Source organism: Heptranchias perlo, chromosome 19 (assembly GCF_035084215.1).
Source record: "Heptranchias perlo isolate sHepPer1 chromosome 19, sHepPer1.hap1, whole genome shotgun sequence".
In the NCBI taxonomy this organism is placed as follows: domain Eukaryota; kingdom Metazoa; phylum Chordata; class Chondrichthyes; order Hexanchiformes; family Hexanchidae; genus Heptranchias; species Heptranchias perlo.
In genome coordinates this window covers 4,351,650-4,374,046 of record NC_090343.1, presented here as the reverse complement: position 1 = coordinate 4,374,046, position 22,397 = coordinate 4,351,650, and the positions used below count along the sequence as shown (strand labels likewise).

The 22,397-nt window shown below is 42.9% G+C and overlaps 1 protein-coding gene across 1 annotated transcript in view; it reads left to right on the top strand.

Annotated features, from left to right (window-relative positions):
• Positions 1-287: 287 nt before the first annotated feature.
• Positions 288-22,397, top strand: part of LOC137335513 (transcription factor-like 5 protein) — a 41,162-nt gene continuing 19,052 nt past the window's right edge. The window contains exons 1-4 of the mRNA XM_068000852.1: positions 288-1,033; positions 2,369-2,549; positions 4,500-4,668; positions 7,446-7,692. Coding sequence (XP_067856953.1) covers positions 288-1,033; positions 2,369-2,549; positions 4,500-4,668; positions 7,446-7,692 — 1,343 coding nt within the window. The remainder of the gene's footprint in view (positions 1,034-2,368; positions 2,550-4,499; positions 4,669-7,445; positions 7,693-22,397) is intronic.

The following is a 22,397-nucleotide window of genomic DNA, read 5'->3' as shown; positions in this document are numbered from 1 at the left end:
TTGTGATTTAGTTGATAGTAAGCTTGTGTTTCAGAACACAAGTTTAAAAACGTCAAGGAAAGTGGATAGCATGTGAGTTTTATAAAAAGTTTTTTTTTCTGACTTTTAACTTGTTGGTTTTAATTGTGAGGAGAATATCTCGATCACTTGTTGGCTTAGATGTCAAAATTAGGCAAAGGTAGTATTGTCAAAGTGTAGTGTTTTTAAAAAAATTATTTATTATTTTTATTTTTTTTGCCACCCTAAGTTATTGTAGAAGTGAGGAGATTTTTTTTACTTCTAACTGGATGATGCTTTCTTCTGAGGCCACACCAGAGCCGCCCCATTCCCCATCTCATGATTCCAGATCCACGGAGCCAACCCCAACTACTTGTACCTCTGAGTGCCCTTTTACAGAGCCAGGACTAAACTTCACTAACTCTGATCTTAGCCTCGTGGACATGAGTGAGGTCGAATACACCCAACTACAGCACATCCTTTACTCACACATGGAGTCACAGCCAGTGGAAGGTGAACTGGAGACTCGTCTGAATCCTACTTTGTACCAGTCTACCAATTCTACCAACCAGGCTCCATTTCCAACAGCCAGCTCTGCTAACCAAGTTCCTTACTCAACAGCTAACTCTGCCAACCAGAATCTGTACCCAGTCACCAGTACTACGAACCCAAGCTCAGATTCTCACTACGTGGGTAACAGTCAATGTTTAGGGCACATTGATTTCCAAGAGTTAAAAATGATGCTTTTGAATGACCCTCCATTACCCATTAACAGCACTAATAATTTGCAAAATATGGAGAAATTCTCACAAAATTCTTCTGCAGAAACCACCCGACCTAATGGACTAACACTGAAAAATAGGGACACAGCAGGTAATTTGGATAAGGAGAAGAATTCAGGGGATAACTCAATGACAGGACAAGAATCGAGATGTAAAACTGGACCGAGAGTTCGTCTTGAAGACAGATTTAATGCAGTCCAAAATGAAAACCAGGACCGACAGGAGCTGCAGGATTCTGGAGTTACATTTAACAAGTGTGTTTCTCAACTAGTCAATCTACATGGAATTCAGAGAATAGTTAAGAATTATATACAATGAAACCTGTCCATAACAACCACCCTTTGATTCAGTGGTCTCTTAATACAGATTTAAGTCTGATAACTTAGGATAAATATTGTCTGATCATTGCAGACAGGTAGTCTCCACAAAATTGGTTTCAACTATATAGCTCTCTGACTGGTATAGTACCATGTCAATCAGGGGCTCAATAAATCTTAGTCTGCCATAGCAATAAACCTGATCGCTTTATTCTATTGGGTATTTTTCTTGCATCTGCAGAAGACCATACCCTCACTAAACATATACAAACAAAACTTTTTAGGCAATGAAAGTGCTTAAATTTTTCAACACTTCCATTGAATATGGCATATACGGACCATGGTGTAATATCACATTTGTACAATTTGTGGACTTAAAACAGGTTGAATGCACTCAAATAAATGTATCACCAATATGGTATCCTCATATATAAAATGTACCTAGTTGCTGAAGAACCTAATGTATTAATTTCCTTTTGAAATTTGATAAAATCTAAACAGCTGTTTCAAAATACATTTAACTACCCAAGTAGCCAGTGTATATCTACCACCTAAAGCAAGGTTTTGTTTTTTTAAGAGAACTTTTGGAGACAAAGTTTTCAATTTAGTTACATATATTAAGTTTATACTTATTATCAACAACTGTAGAGCATCTTAATTTAGTTCAATACTAAGGTCTTTGTTGCTTACATATTATTTGCAAAAAAAATAGTGATAGTATTTTCAGGTTTAAATTATCCTTCGTATAAGAATTCTGCCCATAGCCTAGGTTTCCTATGTGTAGGATCTTGTTTTAAGAAAAATGCTTTGGATAAGAGTCGTAGGTACAGCATCAAGAACAGTTGTGTTCCAAAACAGCTGGAAAATAATTGCACACTATTTTCATCTGTAGTTTTAATCAAGTTGGTGGACTGCTGCATTTGTAGTTTTAGCTTTTACTTGTCACAAGTATTATGACACCATTGAACACACATCTGAGAATAGAGTTCAAATGAATATTTTTTCATATCACATTGACACGTTTTAGACTGTTCTATTGAAGACAGCGTCCTTCTGATTTGTTTATAGTTTAAAAAGTTTACCTTTACGGATTTAAAGTTGTAAGAAAGTTCGGACAAAGATTTTGTTATAAAATTTTAAACCATAGGCATAAGAAAATTTGTAATTTTGCTTACAGAGGAAATACACACAGTTACACACTAGAAAAATAAAAATATCTAAAAATATGTAGATGTATTTATAATGATCTGTTTCTCTTTCATTGTTCTGTAGTTTGGTCGCTTTGATCCGGCATCCTTCAGAACTGATGGGGATACCTCTGCATCCACAGCAAAGCAAATGTACTACTTCAGTCAAGAGCAAGACTGGGACTCCTGCTCTGCAGTTTGCATACCCTTTGTACACACCGAATACGTGTACACCAACTAGTAGTACCAGCTCTAGTCAAACTCAGGTAAAAAAGTTGCCTAATTATATAGGTAAGATAAAATTCTCCCCATTAGTTCTGTTCAACATATATCATTAAATATGGTATTCCCTATAGTAATGCTGCTTTTGGAGCAATGCAAAAGCATCAAAATAATTATTTTTATAGGTTCTCTTTGAGTGAGCAGTACAAAAGATCTTATAGCAATAGAATGGTTACAGCACAGAAAGCGGCTATTTGACCCATCGAGCCCATGCCGGCTCTTGTAAGAGCAATCCAGTTAATCCCATTCCCTCGCTCTTTCCCTGTAACCCTGCAAATATAGTATTTCTTATACATACCTGTTAAAAATTTGTTCTGCGCAAATACTCAACAGAAATTTGGGCCAAGAATATATAAAAATTGGTTAAGAATGGTCGCTAATGAATCTGTAAACATTCATCTCTTTGCTGTGGAGCAGATGTCTCAGAAGGGGCTTTTCCTGCCTGATATCAGACCATTTTGCCTGTCTCACATTTTGTTTCCTTATTGGATGTTTACAGGGCTCCATGGCGGACCCCATTAAGTGAAGGTAATTTAAATATTTTTAAAAATCAAAGGCCAAGGAGGAACTGTAATGGGCAATAATACTTGCAAATAGAGTTACCTTTGCCTTTATTACATTCATTTTTAATACATTAAAATTCTTACATAGCAGCTTTCAATGGTCTGTGCAACCTCTGTAAACATTTCCTATGGAGATTCCCATATTAAAATATCTACATTTACCTGTTATGCTTCCTTGTGATTTCAGTAGGACGCGTTGTAATAGGAGTTTCAATCCTAATCTTATTACTAACCCATCACGGCTCCCTGTCACACCACCACGTGTTGCTGTATTACCTTTTCTTCACTAGTCACTCAAAATGCTTTCTGGAAAAAAAAATTGTGCACTATTTTATTTCTCAGTAACTGAAATTTTTAATGTATAAAATAAGGTTTAAAACAAAATTTTAAAATTACTTATTTCACAATAACAATTAAATTTACCCATTGAATTGTGTATTGTGTCTTTTAATGTCTTCATTAAAGTTTTTACCTAAAGGCTTAAGACTTTCCCAAAAGCCTGTGCTTGGACTTGATACTTTTCCCCAGAGCTGTGACTCCGTAGGCTGAATACAGATTGTGCAGTCCACCCAACCTCCCAACTGCATCAGTAGCCTTAAACAGCTCAACTGCTGGAATATTTTGCTTTAGCTTCTAGGAGTTTCTGCTCAGGTTTTCAAAATTAGTTTGAGAAAAGCTCGAGGATAAATTTCGAAAGCTTTATTCAGATAGCATTTATATTGTTTTTTTTATCAAGGGAGAGACTATGGGCCTGTGCCAGTGGGAGGAGAGCGGTGGGGGGAGGATTTGTAAAGTAGAAATCACAACAATGAACAGTCCTGATGAAGAGTTTCACCTGTAATGTTAGCCTGTCTTTCTCTTTCAGGTGCTGTCAGATCAGATTTCCACAAGTTTTACTTGATTTTGGTCGGCATTCACCATTGTAAATTGCTATGTCAACATTCCCTTTCAATTCGACCATGTTAACTATCACCATGCAGTTTTGTTCTAGCCACTATGTGACTGTGTGCAGCAAGTATCTGAATTCTCCCAACCTCATCGTCACCTTGTTTAAAAAAATCTTATATCCATCAATTGACCATGGGCAACATCGCGGACAATTTACTAATATATTATAAATCAGTTGCTATCTACGATTATTTTGTAATGTTATATACAATCTTAAAATTTAAACATTTAAAAATTGAAAGGGGCTTATAACCACTGTTTGAACTCCAAGATAGTGTTATAATCTCCAGATACTTCTAACCATGTATTATGGTGCATAATAAGCTTGAATAGTGCTCAAGCACTATATTAATTGATAATGAATTACTGGCTATTGGTTTAATGTGGAGGCACTTAACTGGCTCCTTTAATTGGCTTTAATAGGGTACAGGAAACCAGACACACGTGCTAGAGACTGCCAGCCCTCAAGAGCTTGCCCTGCCAAGAGCATTTTCTTTATGTTTCCAGCAGGAACTCCAATCAGCCAGACAGGCACTGAGTAACTGCAACAGAAACAAACCTTTACCTGAGCAAGTCTGGATTAAAGTAGAAGGTACTATTTTACTGAAATTTAGTAAATATAGATATAATTAAATTGAGATCTCCAAAATAACCTTCCAGCTGGCAGGCATGCATGATTTTCATGAGAACGTTCCTAACTTGACTGACAACATTTTCATTTTATTGATGGTAAATGTTAAGGGGAAACAACTGGTTTCTGCAAAGTTCCTAGATAGTTCAGCTGGTAAGTGTACTGCTCTATGAAGCTGAGTCATACAGAAGAAGAAGCTCTCAGGTTCAATCTCCACTCTGTACTGAGTTAGCTGATCTAAGCTGCAGCAGTACTACATTTAGCTCCAGTGCTCCATTGCAAGAGAGAGGAAGAATCCGATTCCTGTTGCTGGAAGATATGTGTGTCTTGGCATTGGATAACGATACAATCTGATTTGGCTGATATCCCCCAAAATTGAATGACCTGATGACAGTCATTGTCCAGGATCATACGAGAAGAGTGGTCACTTGCGTGAGTTACCAGAGGGCTGCGGGTATCTGTGGACCACAGCGAGCATCAACCCCTTCAAGTGAGAAAATTAAGGAGGTGGGATTAAATTTATTACTAACAATTCATCTGAATGGACTATCAAGAACTGGGCTAGATTAACTGCTCATGTGGAGGATAAACACCAAAACAGACTGGGCTGAATGATCTTTCCATATTGTAATTTCTATGCAATTTTAGGTTTGCAACAGTGGTATCTAGCCTTTCATTCTGAAGATACTAAAAATATGAGGCTTTCTATTTTAAACATTTTCTACATATAATCTGTATTCTGCAACTTGAAGGCATATAATGGCACCCACAGATAATGAACAAAAAAATTCTCCCGTGCAGTATACAGTTTTCAAATTTTGCAGGCGACCATCCGATATCATTCTAGTGAAGTGCACAGCAGATCTGAACTTATCCTGACAGGCAGGTTCTGCTGGGTTTGGGTAAAAATTGATTTAATCTAATCAGGGTGATTGTTTCTGCCAATAATGTATCCACCTTCCTACATTTTTGCAAATGGAATGGTTAAATAGCTTAACCAAATGCCAATTTCTCAAGAAGAAACTGTACTGTTTGTAAAAAAAAAATGTTTCACATCCTTGTTCCCTGTAAGATTGCACTGGGGCTTTAAGCAATTATTTCTAAGCTTTATAAGGGAAAAGTGTCATTGGGATCTGTTCTTATTTGTTAAATTTAAATGCTAATGTTGATATATATGCTTATACTATACACACAAGCATTAGGGCCCTATTATATACAACTGTTTGCAATGGCCATAAAGTTTCTTATAACCAGGGCTGCTAGATTTCTTTGGCAATCTCAATCAAATTCTGCAGCATGACAATGTAGCTTCTGCAGCAAATCTGTCCGGGATCAGAGACATTTTGTTGTCACTAAATGTAAAAAGCGGCATAAGTGTAAATGAACAGATAAAGTAGCCAAGATAACTTGCTTGGACCCAAAAGTCTAAATTTTCCAATATGGGTGCTACATTTGAGTGGTTTGAAACAGGTGTTACGCTGACCCCAACACTCCCCGCCACCCCCCCCCCCCCCCTCCCATTTGGATGACTGTTGAAGTAGAGGTGATGCTGCATGAGATAGTTGTGAGAAGAGTTGCCCTCTGTGCCACTTCAACACACCATACCCATAAATTAACATTGCAGCATGCCTGCAAGGAATATGTGTCAAGTTCTAGGCCACATCTGACCATTGCTGTCACTGGATATGCCAGACCAATGCTGCATGGCAGCTGCAAGTGCCCTTGTAGTAGATGGGAGAACTCTAAATCTGGGTCTGTAATGACCCGAATCCCGTGAAGACATTGCTAAGTAGGTACTCCAGGACCTGCAGATATGGATGGTGGTATCTTGATGGATGAAGCCTGTCTGGATGCACTGACTGCTGATCACCCAGCCATGCTTTAATTCACACAGTACCACTGAAAACATGACACACTGTGCTTCCAAAGTAGTATCCAACATTACGGTTAGTCAGGTATTCATAAATCTTAGTTATGCCATTGGATCTGCAGTCCCTGCTTCATTTGGGAATAAGAGTCTCAGCATGCACTAAATGTTTACCAAAGCAAGGTATATTTACCCCTGCCCAGAGATGCAGGTGTGCAACCTGAATTGCCTGACATTTCTCCACTAGTCACCTTTTTCATCCTCCAAACATTGCAGGTAGGCAGATTCCCATTGGTGGCAGTAATGATGCTGGTAGAAAATTTTATTTTAGAATAATTGCCGCAGGAGTTCACGAGAACTTAAGTGTCAGTTGGAAAAATAATAAAATTAAGAAAACCAGTTAAGGAATGACTGAAATACGCTTACACAATATTACTGTGCCCATGTCCTGATCTTCTATGTACTTAACTTTATTACCGTTTCCAGGAAATTGTGGAATTCCATCCACTTTTCCAATCAGAATTACACGATTTGCACTGACAAATCAGACAATCCTGCTCAGAAAATCTAGGCTAAAGAATGTATTTGTGTGTGGGGATTTTGTTTTCACCAAAAATGAACATATGGTGGTCATGCAGTCAGTGTCCACTTTTTAATTTGAGTCACTATAAACTGAGTAATGGGAAACCCTACAACTCTTTTTCCCGGAGCAGTATATTTGTATAGGAACACTGTAATTTTACTTCAATTTCATGGGATTGAGCATGAGAAAAGTGTAATTTCCATTATGTTTAAAATCATTGCCAGCCTACTGATAAATTAGTATTCCAAGAAAGAAACAAAATGTTTCGTAATTGTTCCTTCTGTACAGATGAAACTCTACGCAAGCAGGTAGCAAACAAACGTTGTCGCAGTCGTTCACGGCAAGCTAACATAGAAACAGAACACAAAGTTCTTAGTGACGTCACTAACATGACGGAGAATCAAAATGCAAATGTTGCCCAAGGTGGACAGTGGCAAACAACACATCCAACTCCCCCTGGCCCTACACATGGGAACCAACAGGAATTGAACTGCCAGCGAAGAGAGAGACACAACCGAATGGAGAGAGACCGCAGGTGAGCCATAAATGGGGTAGGAAGGATAGCAGTTTTAGTAACAAAATATAGATAAATGTCTCATTTAAAATTCAGACTAAATTTGCTTGAGAAAATGATGTTCTGCATTTCACCTTTGCTTCATGTCTCAGTCTCCATGTAAGTAATGGAAAACTTGAAAAAAGGCAAAGGGATTCTAATCAACCTGTGTTATACCAGCTTGAAACTGCTTTTAAGCTGTCATTAGGATGTGGGTGCTTTTATTTCACACTGCTGATGGAAATCTAAATTCTCAAAGTGTGGACTCCAGTTCATTGTAAAGTCTCAGTATAACTTCTGTAGACTTATATTCTATAATTCTGTATATATCTTAGCATCCATTAGCTTTTTAATTGCTTTGCCACAGTCTGTGAACTTTGAAAGTCACATATCTGCTATTACTTCCATGTCTCTAAGTTTTCCTGTGCTAATTCAGTTCCATTCACTATACTATGATTCACATTTTTTCAAGAAATACTTCACATTTCTCAGCACTGAAATTCATTTGCAACTTGTCTGCCCAGTTGCCTAATCAGTCTAAATCCTGCAAATCTTTAGCTGCAGTCTCTGTCTCTATTGCGCTCCATATTTAGTCTGATCAGAAAATTTGACGAGCTTAAGAAAGAAAGAACTTACAGTTGGTTTCACATCATTTACTGTTGGACACAACATGGTCCAGGCAATGGGCCCTCTGGATGCCACACAATATTTTAATTAATTGCAACTAAGTGCATCTTTGAAATTCAATACGAAAAATTACAACTGTGTAAGCAAGCCTAAAGAGGCTTATTGATGGTAAAACAGAAATAAACTGGAAAGTTAGGCATAGAAATTGGATTTGGCAGGCAAAAAATTGTGGCTGAAAGGTCCAATATGGCATGTGGTGTGTATGCACTCAGTCCGCGCCGGGAGAGTGCCTCATGCCAAATTAGCTAGGGTGCCTTGGAGAAATCCAAGGCACGTGCCTGAAACTAGCATTAGGCCCATTACCTATGCAAATGGAGAGCCGAATGGCCGTTCGAGCCCCCTTTAGAAAATTGGATTGCATCTGACCGCAGCATTCGCCGTGCATGCTGTGGTCAGTTTTCTCCATACTAAAGCAGCCAAACCAGCACACTGGAGGCTGCCACAAAAAAGGTAAGTACATTTTTACTGCAGTTGGCACATGCACTCTCACTTCCCTATCCCAATACCCTTTTGATGTCTCTCTAGGATTTGCAGCGTTTCTTCCTTAGGGCTGAGGTCGGATGTTTGGTGGCCACCACCTGTCACAACTTTCTCTCAGGTTTATGAGCTGTCTTGCCCTTGAAAAAATGCAAAAATATGAGAATTGCCTTTTGTTGCAGTAGCATGCAGCGAAACCAAGATGTCGTGGGTGGCATGCGGTGACTAGTGGAATACCGCAGGGATCGGTGCTTGGGACCCAGCTATTCACAATATATATCAATGATTTGGATGAGGGAACCAAATGTAATATTTCCAAGTTTGCTGACGACACAAAGCTAGGTGAAATCGTGAGTTGTGTGGAGGATTCAAAGAGGCTTCAAGGCGATTTAGACAAGTTGAGTGAGTGGGCAAATACATGTCAGATGCAGTATAATGAAGTTATCCACTTCGGAAGGAAAAACAGAAAGGCAGAGTATTATTTAAATGGTGATAGATTGGGGAATATTGATGTACAAAGGGACCTGGGTGTCCTTGTACACCAGTCACTGAAAGCAAATATGCAGGTGCAGCAAGCAGTTAGGAAGACAAATGGTATGTTGGCCTTCATTGCAAGAGGATTTGAGTGTAGGAGCAAGGATGTTTTACTGCAGTTATACAGGGCCTTGGTGAGACCACACCTGGAATATTATGTGCAGCTTTGGTCTCCTGACCTAAGAAAGGATATACTTGCCATGGAGGGAGTGCAGCGAAGGTTCACCAGACTGATTCCTGGGATGGCAGGACTGTCGTATGAAGAGAGATTGGGTCGATTCGGCCTGTATTCACTCGAGTTTAGAAGAATGAGAGGGGATCTGATTGAAACGTATAAAATTCTGACAGGGCTAGACAGACTGGATGCAGGGAGGATGTTTCCCCTGGCTGGGGCGTCCAGAACGAGGGGTCACAGTCTCAGGATACGGGGTAGGACATTTAGGACTGAGATGAGGAGAAATTTCTTCACTCAGAGAGTGGTGAACCTGTGGAATTCTCTACCACAGAAGGCTGTTGAGGCCAAGTCACTGAATATATTTAAGATGTAAGGAATCTTACAACACCAGGTTATAGTCCAACAGTTTTATTTGAAAATCACAAGCTTTCGGAGGCTTTCTCCTTCGTCAGGTGAGTGTGGGATTCCATGGAAGGTACCGCATATATAGTCAGAGAACAATGCCTGGTGATTACAGATAATCTTTCCATCTGCCCGTTATCAAGGCAATCAAAGGAGTGTTCAGACAGAGAGACATTACATACAGGACTACTGAATATACAAATGGTCAGAACCCAAAGACAGAGAGAGAGAGAGAGAAATATCCGAAAGGAAGAGAAAGAGAGAGAATGACCAGTTGTATTAAAAACAGATAACTTTTTTCGCTGGTGGGGTTACGTGTAGCGTGACATGAACCCAAGATCCCGGTTGAGGCCGTCCTCATGGGTGCGGAACTTGGCTATCAATTTCTGCTCGACGATTTTGCGTTGTCGTGTGTCTCGAAGGCCGCCTTGGAGAAAGCTTACCCGAAGATCGGAGGCTGAATGTCCTTGACTGCTGAAGTGTTCCCCGACTGGGAGGGAATCCTCCTGTCTGGCGATTGTTGCGCGGTGTCCGTTCATCCGTTGTCGCAGTGTCTGCATGCTCTCGCCAATGTACCATGCTCCGGGGCATCCTTTCCTGCAACGTATGAGGTAGACAACGTTGGCCGAGTCACAGGAGTATGAACCATGTACCTGGTGGGTGGTGTCCTCTCGTGTGATGGTGGTATCTGTGTCGATGATCTGGCATGTCTTGCAGAGGTTGCCGTGGCAGGGATGTGTGGTGTCGTGGACGCTGTTCTCCTGAAAGCTGGGTAATTTGCTGCGAACGATGGTCTGTTGGGTGGCTGTTTGAAGGCGAGTAGTGGAGGTGTGGGGATGGCCTTAGCGAGGTGTCCGCCGTCATCGATGACATGTTGAAGGCTGCGGAGAACATGGCGTAGTTTCTCCGCTCCGGGGAAGTACTGAGCTAGATAGATTTCTGGACACAAATGGCATCAAGGGGTATGGGGAGAGAGCGGGAATATGGTATTGAGATAGAGGATCAGCCATGATCATATTGAATGGTGGAGCAGGCTCGAAGGGCCGAATGGCCTACTCCTGCTCCTATTTTCTATGTTTCTATGTCAGCATGCAGCCTCTACAAGAAGTAATTACATTCCACGCAAGTTTTTTTTGTAGGGTGACTGCATGTTAGTATACACGCTACTTTCAGATGGAAGTTGGGAATGTCAAGGTTACCACACTGCTTTATTGGTATTGATGGTGAGCATTTAAAGAACCATTGCACAGTATAAGGAGGAGATCATTATAAGTCGCTGACAAGCTTAGTACAGTGCCTTCTTGGAACAGGTGCCTGACTCTTTTTGCCTGGTAAGATCATTGAACTTTTTCTGCACTATTTGGCTGTACATGGGATGGTCAAGTTGGCACTTACTGTCCTGGCTACTTTCTACCATTGCGCCTAGGCAGCTTTTCTTAGGGCCTCTGTGGCACTCTGTGGTTTCCTCTGCTTCATTTCCTTCACCACCACTTCCTGCGGGGGACCTACGAGACATTGGGGTAGAATTTCCCTGCTCCTCCTGGCCACACACACATAAATAAAAACATAACTTCTGGGCTGCTCTTCGGCTTTACCGCCAGCTGAAATTGGGTGGCGTGTGTCTATGGCTTGACTCAGACGAGCACTTCGCAGCCCTGAAGTAGGCCCTATGGAAGATAACATCGGCTATATTGTTGGCAGGAACGGGGCAGTAAGTCATAACCACCTATTTAGGGCACTACCATCCATTTCTGCCTGGAGGACAGCCTGAAAATCTCCCCCAACCTTCTTCCAATTTTGTTTACTGCAACAAAATTGATTGGATCATGCAGCCTTTTTAAGATGCTACAGGCTTTTAAATCCTGCATCAGCCCACTATTTCCCACCCACCAATAGGTGAACTCTGAAAGTCTTTTCTGATATTAGGAGCTTGGTCCCAGAAATTAACATGGGTCGACACTCATGAGACAGGATTTTTTATTGGAGTAGTTGCACAGCGGAATGCAATGGGAAATTTTTCCAGAGCCACTCCACCAGCTCCCTGTTGTCCTCTGTCATTTCTATGATTTTTCCACCGGAAGTGATGGAAAACATGCGGTGCAGCCCCCAAATATGGATGGGCATATTGTAATAGCATGCAAATAATAGGACTATGTCATCTGATGTATTTTCTCTTGCACCCCAGCAACACCGACCACTACGATCACCTGTGCGTTCCTAGAGTCTAAGGTTGCTATGGCAAGGGGATTTAAAAGTTAAAGGGTTATTTTAGCTCATTGATTGAATTAGCGAAGGCTTTTTAAAAAAAAATCTTAAAATGTAAATATATTTTGCACCAGCAGAGAGACCAATAGCCACATTATCCCATGGCAGGCCCACAAAGCCTGCCGCAGTTATTCTCTGCCTGCCCAAAATATGCAAAATAGCTTAAAAATACTGTGGAAAATCAGCTTGAGACGGGGTGGGCTACTAAAGCAGGGGGAACTACTGTTCTGACCCAGATGTGTCAGGATTCCACCAAAGTTGAAAATCCCAGCCATGATGTCAGTCGGGCACCTGGTCAGAAAAAATAGGCTTCTATGTTCTTTTGCGTATCAAACAGTTGTTTAGGTCAGATGCTGATATGTAATCATTTTTCATAATATAGAACATGTAAAATGGGAATGGTAGGCACAATCAAATGAGCATTTCTACTGCACTGCCTCAAAATTGGTACTTATGTAAAACCTAGACCAGAGGTAAGTTTCCTTAAGGGTGGGACTGATATGAAGAACAGAATTCACTATTTATTTACACTTGAGAGATTTTAGTCTGATGCAATCTCTAGTTATCTGTGTGAAAGCTACTTGCGGAGATACAGCAGTATATGCGGATAGATAAGGTCAGAAATGGGGATGTTCGCTGATGATTGCACAGTGTTCAATTCCATTCGCAACCCCTCAGATAATGAAACAGTCTGTGCCCGCATGCAGCAAGACCTGGACAACATCCAGGCTTGGGCCGATAAGTGGCAAGTAACATTCGCGCCAGACAGGTGCCAGGCAATGACAATCTCCAACAAGAGAATCTAACCACCTCCCCTTGACATTCAACGGCATTACCACATCACCGAATCCCCCACCATCAACATCCTGGGGGTTACCATTGACCAGAAACTTAACTGGACCAGCCACATGAATACTGTGGCTACAAGAGCAGGTCAGAGGCTGGGTATTCTGCGGCGAGTGACTCACCTCCTGACTCCCCAAAGCCTTTCCACCATCTAGAAGGCACAAGTCAGGAGTGTGATGGAATACTCTCCACTTGCCTGGATGAGTGCAGCTCCAACAACATTTAAGAAGCTCGACATCATCCAGGACAAAGCAGCCCGCTTGATTGGCACCTCATCCACTACTTTAAACATTCACTCCCTTCACCACCGGTGCACCATGGCTGCAGTGTGTACCATCTACAGGATGCACTGCAGCAACTCGCGAAGGCTTCTTCGACAGCACCTCCCAAACCTGCGACCTCTACCAACTAGAAGGACAAGGGCAGCAGGCACATGAACATTTCCCTTCCAAGTCACACACCATCCCGACTTGGAAATATATCGCTGTTCCTTCGTCGTGACTGGGTCAAAATCCTGGAACTCCCTTCCTAACAGCACTGTGGGAGAACCTTCACCACATGGACTGCAGCGGTTCAAGAAGGCGGCTCACCACCACCTTCTCAAGGGCAATAAGGGATGGGCAATAAATGCTGGCCTTGCCAGCGATGCCCACATCCCATGAACGAATAAAAAAAAAGATTTTGAAACAGGAGAATGAAACAGTAATCCCACAGTTAATACAACAACAGCTTGAAAATGTCATAGGCATGGAAGTACAAAACTGAACAATATTTTTATCAGACAGTGGACGTTTGTTTAAAGTAATGACACTTTGACAATAGAGGAGTGTAGTTGATGGCAGACACACAATTCTCCCTCTTGTCCGTTCCACACCTTAATGTATATGACCCAATGCACAGGGAATTAACAGCATCGCAGACTCACAAACTGGGTCTGCAAATTTGCTATCTGACAAAGATCGCCTATTTCAGTAAAGTAAATGCAGAGACCCAGGCCCAGACATTCAGGGGGAGAAATTGGGCCATGTTCCGCCCGTTTATTGTGCGAGAAATAAGGGTTGGGGAGTTGAATTTTGGGTGGCGGTGTTCTGCATTTGATTTCCCACGGATGTGTGCCCACTGCCAAATTAGCACTGGAGACTTCCAAGTGTCCAAGGTGCCTGCCTGAAACAGGTGTTAGGCCTTTGAATATGATATTCAAGGGCCTAACACCTGTTTTAGGACCCCACGGCCAAATTTGGCTTAAATTGAGTAGAGCGTGCCCCACTCAATTTTTCCAAGTCTACTGCGGCCTGGCCAGCGGTCCTTAAAGGACCATTGGAGGCCGGCGAGAAAGAGTGCTCCTCCTGGCTCCACAACAGTGCTATGGGCCACTGCCACGCAGGTTTGCCACCCCACCCGCCCCCCCCCACTTTGGTTCGTCTCCCCTACCCCGCCCACCACCCCCGCCCCCCCAAACCGGCTTTATCTGCAAGTTAGCTCAGCGTCCAAGCTAGACGATTTTGCGAAGGTCCCAAGCTGCATTGAGACACCTGATTTTATGTAGATGAGGCCCAAGGCCCAATTTTTGTCCGACATCTTTGAGCAGGCACTCCTGGTGGGCTTCTCTCTTCGGCTGGTTTCTGGCGCTAGACCAATTCCTCCTCCGCACTCTCTAAACTCTGTTATACAACAGATCCTAGCACGCCTGCTGAGACCAAAAATAAGTACATGAAAGATAATTGGTAATATAATAACAACAACAACTTGTACTTATATAGCGTCTTTAATGTAGGAAAACATCCCAAGACACTTCACAGGAAAATTGACACCGAGCCAAAGAAGGAGGTATTAGGACGGGTGACTAAAAGCTTTGTCAAAGAGGTAGGTTTTAAGGAGAGTCTTAAAGGAGGGGAGAGAGGCAGAGAGGTTTAGGGAGGGAATCCTGGAGTTCAGGGCCTAGACGGCTGTAAGTATGAACGTCAATGGTGGAGAGAAGGGAGTGGGGGAATGCAAGAGGCCCGAGTTCTCAGAGGGTTGTAGGGCAGGAGGAGGTTACAGAGTTCGGGAGGGGCGAGGCCACAGAGGGCTTTGAAAATGAGGATGAGACTTCTACATTTGAGGCGTTGGTGTAACAGGAACCAATGTCGGTCAGTGAGCACAATCTAGGTCAACAGTCCACATAATAGTGATTTTATTTTTGACTAATTAAATATTTTATCAATAATTACAGTGGATTAGTTGGAACAGAGAAGGTTGAGAGGAGATTTGATAGAGGTATTCAAAATCATGAAGGGACTAGACAGAGTAGATAGAGAGAAACTGTTCCCATTGGCAGAAGGGTCAAGAACCAGAGGGCATAGATTTAAGGTCATTAGCAAAAAAAATGAAGAAAAACTTTTTCACGCAGCGAGTGGTTAGGATCTGGAATGCACTGCCCGGGGTTGGGGGTGGGTGGGTGGAGGCAGATTCAATCATTGTTTTCAAAAGGGAACTGGATAAGTACTTGAAAGGAAAAAATTTGCAGGGCTACGGGGATAGGGCGCGGGAGTGGGACTAGCTGGATTGCTCTTGCATAGAACCGGCACGGACTCAATGGGCCGCATGGCTAACCTTTCTATGATCCTATGATTAGCACCGCATTTCACGTCTGCAAACTGGGTTTGAATCCAATTGCATGAAAGTATCCTTTTTCTGACAGCTGCAAAGGTACTATTTGAATAAATTTGTGGGTTCACCATAGAAAACTGCCTACAATTTAACATTTTTTGGCATTTAAAGAAGCAGTAACGACTACCAGAGCCAGAGATGGGAGAAAGGTGGTACAATAGGGTTCTATTTCTGAGGTTGAGTTGAAGGAGAAGCAATCAAAGTGTATGTGGTAAAACTCAAGCTAAAATACGCTCCCCCAGCTAGGGAAAAAGTTAAAAATAGTTTATATCACTGGAATTATAGCACTGGAAAGAAATGATGTAGTTGAGGGGTCATAGAATCATAGAAAGTTACAGCACAGGAGGCCGCCATTGGGCCCTTCGAGTCCGTCCAGCCAAAAAAGAGCTATCCACCTTAATCCCAATTTCCAGTACTTGATCCGTAGCCCTGTAGGCTATGGCATGTCAAGTGCACATCCAAGTACTTTTTAAATGAGTTGAGGGTTTCTGCCTCTACCACCCTCTCAGGCAGTGAGTTCCAGACCCCGATCACCACCCTGGGTAAAAATATTTCTCCTCAGCTCCTCTCTAATCCTTCTACCAATAACTTTAAATCTATGCCCCCTGGTCACTGACCCCTCTGCTAAGGGAAATAGGTCCTCCCTATCTGCTCTATCTAAGCCCCTCATAATTTTATATGCCTCAATTAAATCACCCCTCAGCCTCCTCTGTTCCAATGAAAACAACCCCAGCCTATCCAATCTTTCCTCATAGCTAAAATTCTCCAGTCCTGGCAACATCCTCGTAAATCTCCTCTGCACCCTTTCTAGTGCAATCACATCTTTCCTGAAATGTGGTGACCAGGACTGTACGCAGTACTCAAGCTGTGGCCTAATTAGTGTTTTATACAGTTCTAGCATAAGCTCCCTGCTCTTATATTCTATGCCTCGGCTAATAAAGGAAAGTATCCCGTATGCCTTTTTAACCACTTTATCTACATGTCCTGCTACTTTCAGGGATCTGTGGACATGCACTCCAAGATCCCTCACACTTCTCCCGAAAGAATTCCATTTGCCACTTTTCTGCCCACCTGACCAGTCCATTGATATCTTCCTGCAGTCTACAGCTTTCTTCCTCACCATCAACCACATTGCCAATTTTTGTATCATCTGCAAACTTCTCAATCATGCCCCTTTTCATTTAGGTCCAAATCATTTATATATACCACAAAAAGCACATCAAGGTCAAAGACAGAATCTATTTGGTTCGAATTAAGGAACAGTAGAGGAGCTATTACGCTACTGGGTAAATACTATAGGCCACCAAATAGTGGGAAGGAGATAGAGGAGGAAATTTGCAGGCAAATTATAGAAAGATGCAAGAACCATAGAGTAGTGATAATGGGGAACTTCATTTATCCCAATATAGACTGGGACAGTAACAGTGTATAGGGCAAAGAGGGGGAGGAATTCCTGAACTGTGTACAAGAGAATTTTCTTGATCATTGTGTTTCCAGCCCAACGAGGATGGAAGCAGTGCTGGATCTAATTCTGGGGAATGAAGTGGGGCAAGTGGAGCATGTTTCAGTGAGGGAGCATTTGGTCATAATATCATCAGGTTTACAATAGTTATAGAAAAGGACAAGGAACAATTAAGTGTAAAAATATTTAACTGGAGGAGGCTAATTTCAGTGAGTTAAAAAGGGATCTTGCCCATGTGCACAAATCTTTGAAGGTGACAGGACAGGTTGTGAAAGTGGTTAAAAAATCATACGGGATCCTGGGCTTTATAAATAGAGGCATAGAGTACAAAAGCAAGGAATTATGTTGAACCTTTATAAAACACTGGTCCAGCTACAACTGGAGTATTGTGTTCAATTTGGGCACCACAATTTAGGAAGGATGTGAAGACCTTAAAGAGGGTGCAGAAGAGATTTACTAGAATGGTTCCAGGGATGAGGGACTTCAGTTACATGGATAGGCTGGAGAAGCTGGGGCTGTTCTTAGAGCTGAGCAGGTTAAGAGGAGATTTGATAGAAGTGTTCAAAATCATGAAGGGTTTAGGTAAAGTAAATCAAGAGAAACTGTTCCCATTGGCGGAAGGGTCGAGAACCAGAGGACACAGATTTAAGGTGATTGGAAAACGAACCAATGGCGACATGTGGAAAAACTTTTTTCGCAGCAAGTAGTTAGGATCTGGAATGCGCTACCTGAAAGGATGGTGGAAGCAGATTCAATCATGGCTTTCAAAAGGGAATAGGATGAATACTTTAAGGGAAAAAATTTGCAGGGCTGTGGGGAAAGAACGGGGGAATGGGACTAACTGGATTGCTCTTACAATGAGCCTGCACGGGCTCGATGGGCCGAATGGCCTCCTTCTATGCTGTAACTATTCTACGATTCTAGGTGGATTGTAATCAAAAATTGCTGGGCAAAACAGTAATTGAACAATGGGAGGCTTTAAGGAGGAGATGGCTCGGATACAAAGTAGACACATTCCTACAACCAACGAATCAGATCAAAGCTCCGCAGTCCTGCCACATCCAGTCGTGAATGGTGGTGGACAATTAAACAACTAACAGAAGGAGGAAGCTCCGTGAACATCCCCATCCTCAATGATGGCAGAGCCCAGCACGAGTGCAAAAGACGAGGCTGAAGCGTTTGTAACCATCTTCAGCCAGAAGTGCCGAGTGGATGATCCATCTTGGCCTCCTCCTGAGATCCTCACTATCATAGAAGCCACTCTTCAGCCAATTCGATTCACTCCACGTGATATCAAGAAACGGCTGAGTGCATTGGGTACAGCAAAGGCTATGTGCCCCGACAACTTCCCGCAGTAGTGCTAAATACTTGCGCTCCAGAACTAGCCATGCCTCTAGTCAAGCTGTTCCAGTACAGTTACAACACTGGCATCTACCCGACAATGTAGAAAATTGCCCAGGTATGTCCTGTCCACAAAAAGCAGGACAAATCCAGTCCGGCCAATTACCGCCCCATCAGTCTACTCTCAATCATCAGCAAAGTGATGGAAGGTGTCGTTGACAGTGCTATCAAGCGGCATTTACTCACCAATAACCTGCTCACCGATGTTCAGTTTCGGTTCCCCCAGGACCACTGGGCTCCAGACCTCATTACAGCCTTGGTCCAAACATGGACAAAAGAGCTGAATTCCAGAGGTGAGGTGAAAGTGACTGGCCTTGACATCAAGGCAGCATTTGACCGAGTGTGGCATCAAGGAGCCCTAGTAAAATTAAAGTCAATGGTAATCAGAGGGAAAACTCTCCAGTAGCTGGAGTCATACCTAGCACAAAGGAAGAAGGTAGTGGTTGTTGGAGGCCAATCATCTTAGCCCCCGGTCATCACTGCAGGAGTTCCTCAGGGCGGTGTTCTACGCCCAACCATCTTCTGCTGCTTAAACATTGAAACATAGAAAATAGGAGCAAGAGTAGGCCATTCGGCCCTTCGGGCCTGCTCCGCCATTCAAAATGATCATGGTTGATAGTCTAACTCAATACCCTGTTCCCGCTTTTTCCCCATATCCCTTGATCCATTTAGCATTAAGAAATATATCTATCTCCTTGAATACATCTAATGACTTGGCCTCCACTGCCTTCTGTGGTAGAGAATTCCACAGGTTCACCACCCTCTGAGTGAAGAAGTTTCTCCTCATCTCGGTTCTAAATGGCATACCCCTTATCCTGAGACTGTGACCCCTGGTTCTGGACTCCCCAGCCATCGGGAACATCCTCCCTGCATCTAGTCTGTCTAGTCCTGTTAAAATTTTATATGTTTCAATGAGATCACCCCTCATTCTTCTAAACTCTAGTGAATATAGGCCTAGTCTACCCAATCTCATCTCATACATCAATCCTGCCATCCCAGGAATCAGTCTGGTAAACCTTCATTGCACTCCCTCCATGGCAAGGACATCCTTCCTCAGATAAGGAGACCAAAACTGCACACAGTACTCCAGATGTGGTCTCACCAAGGCCCTGTATAACTGCAGTAAGACATTCCTGCTCCTGTACTCAAATCCTCTTGCAATGAAGGCCAACATACCATTCGCCTTCCTAACTGCTTGCTGCACCTGAATGCTCGCTTTCAGCGACTGGTGTATAAGGACACCCAGGTCTCGTCTTCATCAAAGACCTTCCCTCCATCATAAGGTCAGAAGTGGGGATGTTCGCTGATGATTGCACAGTGTTCAATTCCATTCGCAACCCCTCAGATAATGAAGCAGTCCATGCCCGCATGCAGCAAGACCTGGACAACATCCAGGCTTGGGCTGATAAATGGCAAGTAACATTCGCGCCAGACAAGTGCCAGACAATGACAATCTCCAACAAGAGAGAGTCGAACCACTTCCCTTTAACACTCAACAGCGTTACCATCGCCGATTCCCCCACTATCAACATCCTGGGTATCACCATTGACCAGAAACTTAACTGGACCAGCCACATAAATACTGTGGCTGCAAGAGCAGGTCAGAGGCTGGGTATTCTGCAGCAAGTGACTCACCTCCTGACTCCCCAAAGCCTTTCCACCATCTGCAAGGCACAAGTCAGGAGTGTGATGGAATACTCTCCACTTGCCTGGATGAGTGCAACTCGAACAACGCTCAAGAAGCTCGACATCATCCAGGACAAGGCAGCCCGCGTGATTGACACCCCATCCACCACTTAAAACATTCACTCCCTCCACCACCGGCGCACCATGGCCGCAGTGTGTACCATCTACAAGATGCACTGCAGCAACTCGCCAAGACTTCTTCGACAGCACCTCCCAAACCCGCAACCTTTACCACCTGGAAGGACAAAGGCAGCAAGCACATGGGAACACCATTACTTGCACGTTCCCCTCCAAGTCACACACCATCCTGACTTGGAAATATATTGTCGTTCCTTCATCGTCGTTGGGTCAAAATCCTGGAACTCCCTTCCTAACAGCACTGTGGGAGTATCTGCACCACACGGACTGCAGCAGTTCAAGAAGGCGGCTCACCACCACCTTCTCAAGGGCAATTAGGGATGGGCAATAAATACTGGCGTTGCCAGCGACGCCCACATCCCATGAATAAATACAAAATAAGTGGGCAAGGGAAGCACATCCAAGCTAGAGCTCCCTGGATGACTAAAGATATAGAGATTAAAATGAAACAGAAAAAAGAGGCTTATGACAAATGTAAAGTTCATAATACAGAGGAGATCTAAAAAAGGATTTAAGAGGGGCAAAGAGAGAGTATGAGAATAGATTAGCGGCAACATAAATGGGACCCCAAAAGTCTTTTATAAAACATATAACTAGTCAAAGGAAGGGTGGGGCTAATTAGGGACAAAAAAGGAGATCTTCTTGTGGAGGCAGCGAGCATGGCCGAGGTACTAAATGAATACTTCGCATCAGTCTTCCCTAGAGAAGAGGATGCTGCCAATGTAGCAGTAATGGAGGCGGTTGTCGCGATATTGGATAGGATAAAAATAGATAAAGAGGAGGTACTTAAAATATTAGCAATACTCAAAGTAAAAAAGTCACCTAGTCCAGATGGGATGCATCCTAAGTTACTGAGGGAAGTAAGGGTGGAAATTGCGGAGGCTGTGGCCACAATCTTCCAATAGATAGGGGGGCGGTGCCAGAGCACTGGAGGATCGCAAATGTTACACCCCTGTTCAAAAAAGAGGGTGAGGGATAAACCCGGCAATTACAGGACAGTCAGCCTAATGTTGGTAGTGGGAAAACTTTTACAAAATTGGCTGCAGGACAGAAAGCAGAGAGTAGTGGTGAACGAACGGTTGTTTTTCAGACGGGAGGGAAGTATACAGTGGTGTTCACCAGGGGTCTCTATTAGGACCACTGCTCTTTTTGATATATAACAATGACTTGAGTACAGAGGGTATAATTTCAAAATTTGCAGATGACACAAAACTCGGAAATGTAGTAAACAATGTGGAGGATAGTAACAGACTTCAGGAGGACAGAGACAGACTGGTGAAATGGGAAGACACAAGGCAAATGAAATTTAACACAGAGAAGCAGAGAGTTGGGATAAATGGTTCATTTTCGGACTGGCAACCAGTAACCAGTGGTGTTCCACAGGGGTCGGTGCTGGGTCCCCAACTCTTTACAATCTATATTAACGATTTGGAGGAGGGGACCGAGTGCAACATATCAAAATTTGCAGATGATACAAAGATGGGAGGGAAAGTCGAGAGTGAGGAGGACATAAAAAACCTGCAAGGGGATATAGACAGGCTGGGTGAGTGGGCAGAGATTTGGCAGATGCAATATAATATTGGAAAACGTGAGGTTATGCACTTTGGCAGGAAAAATCAGAGAGCAAGTTATTTTCTTAATGGCGAGAGACTGGAAAGTACTGCAGTACAAAGGGATCTGGGGGTCCTAGTGCAAGAAAATCAAAAAGTTGGTATGCAGGTGCAGCAGGTGATCAAGAAAGCCAACGGAATGTTGGCGTTTATTGCTCGGGGGATAGAATATAAAAACAGGGAGGTATTGCTGCAGTTATATAAGGTATTGGTGAGACCGCACCTGGAATACTGCATACAGTTTTGGTGTCCACACTTAAGAAAAGACATACTTGCTCTCGAGGCAGTACAAAGAAGGTTCACTCGGTTAATCCCGGGGATGAGGGGGTGGACATATGAGGAGAGGTTGAGTAGA